Source organism: Mustela nivalis (genome assembly GCF_964662115.1).
Source record: "Mustela nivalis genome assembly, chromosome: 13".
Lineage (NCBI taxonomy): Eukaryota > Metazoa > Chordata > Mammalia > Carnivora > Mustelidae > Mustela > Mustela nivalis.
Genome location: NC_139032.1, coordinates 32,629,355 through 32,641,081, shown reverse-complemented (window position 1 = coordinate 32,641,081; position 11,727 = coordinate 32,629,355). Strand labels below are relative to the sequence as shown.

The 11,727-nt window shown below is 38.8% G+C and overlaps 1 protein-coding gene across 1 annotated transcript in view; it reads right to left on the bottom strand.

The window, feature by feature from the left end:
* Positions 1-323: 323 nt before the first annotated feature.
* Positions 324-11,727, bottom strand: part of IL33 (interleukin 33) — a 74,326-nt gene continuing 62,922 nt past the window's right edge. Inside the window, exon 8 of the mRNA XM_082695145.1 lies at positions 324-7,774. Within this exon, the coding sequence (XP_082551271.1) occupies positions 7,682-7,774 (93 nt within the window). The 3' untranslated portion in view covers positions 324-7,681. The remainder of the gene's footprint in view (positions 7,775-11,727) is intronic.

Genomic DNA, 11,727 nt, shown 5'->3' with positions numbered 1-11,727 from the left:
GATGAATGGATAAGAAAGATGTAATTTTATTTCTTTTGAGTAAATACCTAGGAGTGAAGTGGTAAGATAATATAATGTATGTTTACTTACTGTAAAAATCTTTTTTAAAATTAGCTTATTGGGCTAATTATTATAAACTAGCTTTATTGGGCTCCTGGGTGGCTCAGTCATTAAGGGTCTGCCTTCAGCTCAGGTCATGGTCTTAGCATCCTGGGATGGAGCACCGCATCAAGCTCCCTGCTCGGTGGGAAGCCTGCTTCTCCTTCTCCCACTTCCCCTGCTTGTGTTCCCTCTCTCGCTGTCTCTGTCAAATAAATAAAATCTTTAACAAAATAAAAATTAGGTTTATTGAGGTAAATTACATACCTTAAAATTCATCATTTTGAGTAAATTTTGATTTACAGAGTTGTAAACCATAATCCAACTTTAGCTAATATTCACCACCTTAAAAAAACCTGCATCTACCCTTAGCTCCAGGCAACCACTAATCTATTTTGGGTTTCTATAGATTTGCTATTTCTGGCTTGAGGGCTGGAACTGGAGTGAGCAGCAAGGCTGTGAGATGGTATCTCATTGTGGTTTTGATTTGGATTTCCCTGATGCTGAGTGATGTTGAGCACTTTTTCATGTGTCTGTTGGCTATTTGGATGTCTTCTGCTTATTTCTTGATTGGATTATTTGTTCTATGGGTATTGAGTTGTTAAGTTCTTTATAGATTTTGGATACAGCCCTGTATCTGATATGTCATTTGTAAGTATCTTCTCCCATTCTATAAGTTGTCTTTTGGTTTTGTTGACTGTTTCCTTTGTTGCGTGAAAGCTTTTTATCTTGATGAAGTCCCAATAGTTCATTTTTGCTCTTGCTTCCCTTGGCTTTGACAATGTTTCTAAGAAGAACTTGCTGTGGCTGAGGTCGAAGAGGTTGCTGCCTGTGTTCTCAAGGATTTTGATGAATTCTTGTCTCATATTGAAGTCTTTCATGCATTTGAGTATCTTTTTGTTTGTGGTATAAGGAAATGGTCCAGTTTCATTTTTCCGCATGTGGCTGTCCAATAGTCCCAACACCATTTGTTGAAGAAGTTGTCTTTTTTCCATTGGACATTCTTTACTGCTTTGTCAAAGATTAGTTGACCATAGAGATGAGTGTCCATTTTGGCTTTCTATTCTGCTCCATTGATCTATGTGTCTATTTTTGTGCCAGTACCATACTTACTTGATGATTACAACTTTATAATAGAGCTTGAAGTCAGGAATTGTGATGTCACCAGCTTTGGTTTTCTTATTCATCATTCCTTTGACTATTCAGCATCTTTTCTGTTTCCATAAAAAATTTAGGACTATTTGTTCCATTTCTTTGAAAAAAGTTGATGGTATTTTGACAGAGATTGCATGGAATGTGTAGATTTCTCTAAGTAGCATAGACATTTTAACAGTATCTATTCTTCAAACACATGAATATGGAATGTGTTTCCATTTCTTTGTGTCTTCCTCAATTTCTCTCATGAGTATTCGATAGTTTTCTGAGTACAGATTCTTTGTCTCTTTGGTTCAATTTATTCCTAGGTATCATATGCTTTTGGCTGCAATCATAAATGGGATCAACTCCTTAATTTCTCTTTCTTCTGTCTTGTTGTTGGTGTATAGAAATGCAACTAATTTCTATGCATTGATTTTATATCCTGACACTTTAGAGAATTCCTGTATGAGGTCTAGCAGTTTTGTGGTGGGGTCTTTTGGGTTTTCCACATAAAGTATCATATCATCTGCATAGAGTGATAGTTTGACTTTTTCTTTGCTGATTTGGATTCCTTGTATGTGTTTTTGTTGTCTGGTTGGTGAAGCTAGGACTTCGAGTACTATGTTGAATAACAGTGATAATAGTGAACATCCCTGCAGTATTCCTGACCTTAGGGAAAAGCTCTGTTTTTCCCCATTGAGAATGATATTTGCTGTGGGTTTTTCATAGACAGCTTTTATGTTAATTAATGTAGTGTTTCACATTGATTAATTTGCAGATATTGAACTATCATTGCAGCCCAGGAATAAGTCACACTTGGTCATGGTGAATGATCCTTTTAATGTACCATTGGATCCTATTGGCTAGTATTTTGGTGAAAATTTTTGTATCTGTGTTCCTCAGGGATATTAGTCTGTAATTCTCTTTTTTGATGGGATATTTGGTTTTGGGATCAAGGTAATGCTGGACTCACAAAATGAGTTTGGAAGTTACTCTTCCATTTCTATTTTTTGGAACAGTTTCAGGAGAATAGGTATTAATTCTTCTTTAAATGTTTGGTAGAATTCCTCTGGGAAGACATCTGTCCCTGGGCTCTTATTTGTTGGGAGATTTTTTGATGACTATTTCAATTTCCTTGTTGGTTATGGGTCTGTTCAGGTTTTCTATTTCTTCCTCGTTCAGTTTTGGTAGTTTATACATCTCTAGGAATGCATCCATTTCCTCCATATTGTCTAATTTGCTGGCATAAAGTTACCGATGATAATTTTTTTTACTAATTGTTTGTATTTCTTTGGTGTTGGTTGTGATCGCTCCTCTTTCACTAATGATTAACTTGGGTCCTTTCTCTTTTCCTTTTGTTAAGCCTGGCCAGGGTATTATCAATCTTTTTAACTTTCTTTTTTTTAATTTATTTTTTATTTTCAGCATAACAGTATTCATTATTTTTGCACCACACCCAATGCTCCATGCAATCTGTGCCCTCTATAATACCCACCACCTGGTATCCCAACCTCCCACCCCCTGCCCCTTCAATACCCTCAGATTGATTTTCAGAGTCCATATTCTCTCATGGTTCACCTCCCTTTCCAATTTTCCCCAACTCCCTTCTCCTCTCTAACTCCCCATGTCCTCCATGCTATTTGTTATGCTCCACAAATAAGTGAAACCATATGATAATTGACTCTCTCTGCTTGACTTATTTCACTCAGCATAATCTCTTCCAGTCCCATCCATGTTGCTACAAAAGTTGGGTATTCATCCTTTCTGATGGAGGCATAATACTCCATAGTGTATATGGACCACATCTTGCTTATCCATTTGTCCGTTGAAGAGCATCTTGGTTCTCTCCACAGTTTGGTGACCATGGCCATTGCTGCAATAAACATTGGGGTACAGATGGCCCTTCTTTTCATGACATCTGTATCTTTGGGGTATATACCCAGGAGTGCAATTTCAGGGTCATAGGGAAGTTCTGTTTTTAATTTCTTGAGGAATCTCCAGACTGTTCTCCAAAGAGGCTGCACCAACTTGCATTCCCACCAACCGTGGAAGAGGGTTCCCCTTACTCCACATCCTCTCCAACACATGTTGTTTCCTGTCTTGCTAATTTTGGCCATTCTAACTGGTGTAAGGTGATATCTCAATGTTGTTTTAATTTGAATCTCCCTGAGGGCTAGTGATGATGAACATTTTTCATGTGTCTGATAGCCATTTGTATGTCTTCATTTGAAAAGTGTCTGTTCATATCTCCTTCCCATCCTTTGATATGTTTGCCTGTTTCATGTGTGTTGAGTTTGAGTAGTTCATTATAGATCCCGGATATCAACCTTTTGTCTGTACTGTCATTTGCAAATATCTTCTCCCATTCAGTGGGTTGCCTCTTTGTTTTGTTGATTGTTTCCTTTGCTGTGCAGAAGCTTTTGATTTTGATGAAGTCCCAAAAGTTTATTTTCGCTTTTGTTTCCTTTGCCTTTGGAAACATATCTTGAAAGAAGTTGCTGTGGCTGATATCAAAGAGATTACTGCCTATGTTCTCCTCTAAGTTTCTGATGGATTCCTGTCTCACATTGAGGTCTTTTATCCATTTTGAGTTTATCTTTGTGTACTGTGTAAGAGAATGGTAGAGTTTCATTCTTCTACTTATAGCTGTCCAGTTTTCCCAGCACCATTTATTGAAGAGACTGTCTTTTTTCCACTGTATATTTTTTCCTGTTTTGTCAAAGATTAATTGACCATAGAGTTGAGGGTCCATATCTGGGCTCTCTACTCTGTTCCACTGGTCTATGTGTCTGTTTATGCCAGTACCATCCTGTCTTGGTGATCACAGCTTTGTAATAAAGCTTGAAATCAGGTAACGTGATACTCCCAGCTTTATTTTTGTGTTTCAGCATTTCCTTAGTGATTCGGGGTCTCTTCTGATTCCATACAAATTTTTGGATTATTTGCTCCAGCTCTTTGAAGAATACCGGTGGAATTTTGATCGGAATAGCATTAAAAGTATAGATTGCTCTAGGCAGTATAGACATTTTAACAATGTTTACTCTTCCAATCCAAGAGCATGGAATGGTCTTCCATCTTTTTGTGTCTTCTTCAATTTCTTTCATGAGTGTTCTGTAGTTCCTAGAGTACAGATCCTTTACCTCTTTGATTAGGTTTATTTCCAGGTATCTTATGGTTCTTGGTGTTATAGTAAATGGAATCGATTCTCTAATTTTCCTTTCTGTATTTTCATTGTTAGTGTATAAGAAAGCCACTGATTTCTGTACATTAACTTTGTATACCGCCACGTTGCTGAATTGCTGTATGAGTTTTGGTAGTTTCGGGGAGGAGTATTTTGGGTTTTCCATATAAAGAATCACGTCATCTGCGAAGAGAGAGAGTTTGACTTCTTCATTGCCAATTTGCATATCTTTTATTTCTTTTTGTTGTCTGATTGCTGTTGCTAGGACTTCTAATACTGTGTTGCATAAGAGTGGGGAGAGTGGGCATCCTTGTCGTGTTCCTGATCTCAACGGGAAGGCTGAAAGCTTTTTCCCATTGAGGATGATATTTGCTGTGAGTCTTTCATAGATAGATTTTATGATGTTCAGGAATGTTCCCTCTATCCCTGTACTTTGAAGCATTTTTATCAGGAAGAGATGCTGGATTTTGTCAAATGCTTTTTCTGCATCGATTGAGAGGACCATGTCGTTCTTCTCTCTTCTCATATTAATTTGTTCTATCACACTGATTGATTTAAGAATGTTGAACCATCCGTGTAGCCCAGGGATGAATCCCACCTGGTCATGCTGGATAATCTTTTTAATGTGCTGTTGGATCCTGTTGGCTAGGATCTTGTTGAGAATCTTAGCATCCATATTGATCAGTGATATTGGTCTGAAATTTTCCTTTTTGGTAGGGTCTTTGCCTGGTTTGGGGATCAGGGTAATGCTGGCTTCCTAGAAAGAGTCAGGAAGTTTTCCTTCTGCTTCAATTTTTTGAAACAGCTTCAGGAGAATAGGTGTTATTTCTTCTTTGAAAGTTTGGTAGAATTCCCCAGGGAATCCGTCAGGTCCTGGGCTCTTGTTTTTTGGGAGGTTTTTGATCACTGCTTCAATCTCGTTACTAGATATCAGTCTATTCAGGTTGTCAATTTCTTCCTAGTTTAATTTTGGGAGGTTATAGTTTTGCAGGAATGCATCCATTTCATCTAGGTTGCTTAGCTTATTGGCATATAACTGTTGATAATAACTTCTGATGATTGTTTCGACTTCCTTGGTGTTAGTTGTTATCTCTCCCTTTTCATTCATAATTTTATGAATTTGGGTTCTCTCTCTTTTCTTTTGGATTAGTGTGACCAATGGTTTATCGATCTTATTCTTTCAAAAAACCAGCTTCTAGTTTCATTGATACGTTCTACTGTATCTCTTGTTTCTACCCCATTGATCTCAGCTCTAATCTTGATGATTTCCCTTCTTATGTGTGGAGTTGGTTTGATTTGTTGTTGATTCTCCAGTTCTTTTAGGTCTAGAGACAGCTGTTGTGTTCTGGAATTTTCAATTTTTTGGAGGGAGGCTTGGATGGCTATGTATTCCCCCCTTAGGACAACCTTTGCTGTATCCCATAGAGTTTGGACTGAAGGGTCTTCATTCTCATTGGTTTACATAAATTGTTTCAGTTCTTCTTTGATCTCCTGGTTGATCCAAGCATTCTTAAGCAAGGTGGTCTTTAGCTTCCAGGTGTTTGAGTTCCTTCCAAACTTTTCCTTGTGATTGGGCTCCAGTTTCAAAGCATTGTGATCTGAGAATATGGAGGGAATAATCTCAGTCTTTTGGTATTGGTTGAGTCCTGATTTGTGACCCAGTATGTGGTCTATTCTGGAGAAGGTTCCATGTGCACTCGAGAAGAATGAGTATTCTGTTGTTTTAAGGTGGGATGTTCTGTATATATCTATGAGGTCCATCTGGTCCAATGTGTCATTCAATGCTCTTGTTTCTTTATTGATTTTCTGCTTTGATGATCTATTTCTGAGAGAGGTGTGTTAAGATCTCCTACTGTTAATGTATTCATATCAATATGACTCTTTATCTTGATTAACAGTTTTCTTATGTAATTGGCTGCTCCCATACTTGGGGCATAGATATTTACAATTGTTAGATCATCTTGGTGGATAGTCCCTTTAAGAATTATGGAGTGTCCTTCTGTATCTCTGACTACAGTCTTTAGTTTAAAATCTAATTTATCTGATATGAGAATCGCTACCCCAGTCTTCTTTTGAGGTCCATTGGCATGAAAGATGCTTCTCTATCCCTTTACTTTCAGTCTGGGTGTATCTTTAGGTTCAAAATGGGTCTCTTGTAGACAACATATGGATGTGTCCTGTTGTTTTATCCAATCTGCAACCCTGTGTCATTTTATGGGAGCATTTAGGCCATTCACATTGAGAGTGATTATTGATAGATACGTTTTTATTGTCATCGTGTTACCTTTAAAGCCTTTTCTTTCTGTAGATTGTCTCTTTATTTCTGTTCAATGCTATTCTTAGTATTTTTCCTCTTTTATAGAACCCCCCTTAATATTTCCTGCAGTGTGGGCTTGGTGGTTGCATAGTCTTTTAAGCCTGCCGGTCATGGAAACTCTTTATCTCTCCATCATTTTGAATGTTAGTCTTCCTGGATAAAGTATTCTTGGTAGCATGTTCTTCTCATTTAATGCCCTGAATATATATTGCCAGCCCTTTCTGGCTTGCCAGGTCTATGTGGACAAGTCTGACGTTATTCTGATTGTCTTTCCTCTGTAGGTAAAGAGCCTCTTTGTCCTAGCGGCTTTCAAGAGATTATACCTACAATTATGATTCCTCAATTTGGCTATCAGGTGCCTTGGTGTTTTTTTGGAATGTAGAATTTTGGGTGGAGACCTTTCAGCCTCTAGTACATGAACACTGGTTCCATTCACAAGATTGGGAAAAATTTCATGAAGAACTTGTTCCACTATATCTTCTAGACTTCTTTCTTTCTCCTCTTCTTCAGGGATTCCAAAAATTCTGACATTGGAACATTTCATGGCCTCATTTATTTCCCTGATTCTGTTTTTGTAATCAGGTTTCCTCCTGATCCTTTCTCTCTATCTGTTTTTCCTCCAGATCACTAATTCTATCTTCTGTCTCAGTTACCCTAGCTTTGAGAGAATTTAGATTAGATTGGAACTCATTGAGAGCATTGTGAACCTGAGCCATGGTAGCTTTTAACTCTGCCCTAACATTTTGAACATCCTCTCTGGCTGCTTTCAGCTCAGCCCTAATCAATTCCATTTGGTCATCCATGGCTTTCTCTAACCTAGCTATTGCGTGGATAATTGTTAGCCTGAATTCTCTTTCCAACATATTGTCTGTGTTGATAGCTGTAAGCTCTGTTGCTGAAGGTCCCTCCTCTGTATTTTTCCTTCTGTTGGGCATTTCTCCTCCTAGTCATTTTGGTGAGAGATGACTGAACAGATGTAGCTGGATGTATCGACCATGGTGCACCTTGGAACACTTCTGAGTAATCAGGATTCCCCACCCCTACAAAAGAAACAAAAGAAAAGAAAATAAATGAGAGAGAGAGAGAGATCAGAAAGAAAGGGAAGATGAAAGAGAAGGTTCAGCCCAAATGTGCCCCAAGGTAAGATTTATGAAGTATACACACAAAAACAGACAGCACAAAGATTGATAAAAGTATATGACAAGAGAAAAAATATATATATGGAAATAAAGGAAGAACCTCGTCAAAAAGAACCCCAAGTGTAAGATATATACACTCAGGACAAACACTAAAACACAGAAACAGTGGTGGAAGAAAAAGATGGGAGAGTGGTTATAAATTCTCAGTGTGGGCAAGGAAGGTTGTTTTGATTATTCCTGGGTGTATCTTGATATCTTTGTTAAATGACTCAACTTTCCTAAGATAAAGGGGGATTAAAAATTGGTATTGATTGGGGAAAGGGGATTACTTTGAAGTTTAACTCTATATGAATATTAGAAAATAAAAATAAAAAGGAATAAACTATACTAAACTAAACTAAAATTAAAAAAAGAAATTCACAAACCATAAGTGACTCTTAATCCCACAAAACAAACTGAGGTTTGCTAGGGGGAGGTGGCTTGGAGAAGGGGGGTGGGGTTATGGACATTACAGAGGGTATGTGCTTTGGTGAGTGCTGTGAAGTGTGTAAACCTGGTGATTCACAGACCTGTACCCCTGGGGATAAAAATATATTATATGTTTATAAAAAATAAAAAACTTAAAAATTAAAAAAAAATTCAAAAAATAGAAATCCAGAAGAAAAACACAGGTGTATGTATCAAAAAGTTCAGGTTAGAAGGTTATTATGGAATTTGATGTACTGGACATCTCACTGTGATGGTAAATAGGTTAAAAAATTATCTATATAAGAAAAAAATAAACCAGAATAGTGGGAATGAGTTAAAAATAAAAGTTGTCCCATGAAGAAGTAGTGGTGGTTGTTCTCTTGCAGTCTTTTTTTTTTTTCCTTTCTTGGTTGGTTTTCTGGGGGAGGGGCCTGCCACGTGGGTTTTCAGTCAATGATGTTCCCTGAGTTAAGTTCCTCCACCCCCCTTCAAGGGGGTGGGCTCTGAAGAAACCGGTTTTTTCAGGCTTCTGTTCTCTGGCGGTTTTTATGTTTTTTTTTTTTTTCTCTCACCTTGACCACTTTTGATGGTTTTTGTAGTTTTAGAGGAAAACAAACTGCTTCCTACCTCCCTCTCAGAGAGAAGCCTCAGTCTGGCTGCATAACCCATATAAGTTCCCCCTTGGCCGCTGACAGAGCAGGTTCCAAGTCATGGTCCCTGGGGACGCAGGATCTTTTGCTTGTATCCAAAACCATGGCAGCAGTGGCTGTATGGGCAGCTCCAGACTGCCAGAGAGGTTCCAAGCAGTGATTGCACACTGAGATTTTCCCGCTGGCCCAGGCTGGGAGTGTTTGGTCTTTCTGGGTATAAGAGCGCCCGGCTTGTGCGCATCTCTTTCAGGGGAGGCTGTGGGTCGCACGCGTGTTTCATGCCCTGAGAACGGGGCACAGGTCTGAAAGCACCAGGCTGGGCCTTTGCGTACCTCTTTCAGGGGAGAATGAGGGGCACGTGCATCTCAGGCTGTATAGCAGGGCTTGCGTGTTCTGTCCTCTGGTGAGGCTTCCAGCCCCTCACAGGAGCCAGACCCCACGTGTTCTCAGGTGCGCTGGCAGCTTAGGGACCAAGACCTGGTTTCTCCACCACACTCTCTCTGGCTCTGCACTAGGGGAGGCTGTCCTGGGACTGGGGACTTAAGCCCCTGTCCCTAGCCACCCTGATTTCCACAATTTCCCCCCAGTGATCCTTTGCTCTTTTGAAGTGCTTTCAACCAGTCTCCAAGTTAATGCTGGTCCCCAGACGCAGGGCACTCTTGCTCATATTAGGGGAATTACTTTCCGACTGGTTGCCTCTGGTGGCTCCCTTCCCCTTTTGTTTATCTTCTGATATCAGTCCGCCATTTCCACTCTGCTTTACCTGCCCACTGGTGTCTTCTGCCCCTGTAGAGATACAGACATGTATAATTCTGACCTCAGGCTGATTTCATGGGTGATCAGAGTTCTTTGTTTGGTAATCAGCTCACTTTAGGGTACAGGTTTAAAAGGTGCCTTCTTCTACTTCCCCACCATCTTGTCCCCCCTATTTTCTTTTAAAAATTTTTTGAACTTCTTTTTACCCTCTTTCTTCCCCACATGATTTGGGATCTCCTCTGATTTAGTTAAATCACATTTTTCTGGGCTCTTTTTCCCCCTTTTAGTATTGTATTTTCTCTTTGATATATTCTTATCTGGATAAAATGACAAGGTGGAAAAACTCACCACAAAAAAAGGAACAAGAGGCAGTACCAAAGTCTAGGGAATTAATCAACACAGACATTGGTAATATGTCAGATTTAGAGTTCAGAATGACGGTTCTCAAGTTGCTAGCTGGACTAAAAAAAGGCATGGGAGATATTAGAGAAAAGCTGTCTGGAGAAATAAAAGCCCTTTCTGGAGAAATAAAAGAAATAAAATCTAACCAAGCTGAAATAAAAATAGCTATTAATGAGGTGCAATAAAAAATGGAGGCTCTTGCTGCCAGGATAAATGAAGCAGAAGAGAGAATGAGTGATATAGAAGACCAAATGACAGAGAATAAAGAAGCTGAGCAAATAAGAGACAAACAATTACTGGATTACGAGGGGAGAATTCGAGAGATAGGTGATACCATAAGAAGAAACAACATTAGAATAATTGGGATTCCAGAAGAAGGGAGAGGGGAACAGAAGGTATATTGGAGTAAATTATTGTAGAGAATTTCCCTAATATGGCAAAAGGAACAAGCATCAAAATCCAGGAGGTGCAGAGAACTGCCCTCAAAATCAATAAGAATAGGTCCACACCATATCATCTAATAGTAAAACTTACATGTCTTAGTGACAAAGAGAAAATCTTAAAGCAGACCAGGACTAGAAATTTGTGACATACAATGGTAAGAATATTAGATTGGCAGCAGGCTTATCCACAGAGACCTGGCAGGCCAGAAAGAATTGGCATGATATATTCAGAGCACTAAATGAAAAAAGTATGCAGCCAAGAATACTAGACCCAGCTAGAATATCATTGGAAATAGAAGGAGAGATAAAAAGCTTCCAGGACAAACAAAAACTAAAAGAATTTTCAAACACCAAATCAGCTCTCCAGGAAATACTGAAAGGGGTCCTCTAAGCAAAAAGAGAGCCTAAAAGTGTAGACCAGAAAGGAACAGAGACAATATACAGTAATAGTCACCTTACAGGCAATACAATGACACTAAGTTCATATCTCTCAATAGTTACCCTGTAAATGGGCTCAATACCCCAATCAAAAGACACAGGGTATCAGAATGGATAAAAAAAAAAAAACCCATCAATATGCTGTCTACAAGAAACTCATTTTAGACCCAAAGACACTTCCAGATTTAAAGTAAGAGGATGGAAAAAAATTTAGGATGCTAATGGACATCAAAAGAAAGCTGGGGTGGCAATCCTTATATTAGATAAATTAGATTTTAAGCCAAAGGCTGTAATAAGAGATGAAGAAGGACACTATATAATACTGAAAGGGTCTGTCCAACAAGAAGATGTAGCAATTTTAAATATCTATGCCCCTAACATGGGAGCAGCCAACTATATAAACCAGTTAATAACAAAATCAGAGAAACACATCAACAATAATGCAATAATACTAGGGGACTTTAACAATCCCCCTCACTGAAAGGGACAGATCATCCAAGCAAAAGATCAACAAGGAGTTAAAGGCTTTAAATGACACACTGGGCCAGATGGATATCACAGATATATTCAGAGGATTCCATCACAAAGCAACAGGATATACATTCTTCTCTATGTGCACATGGAACATTCTCCAGAATAGATCACATCCCAGGTCACAAATCAGGTTTCGACTGGTACCAAATGATTGGGATCATTC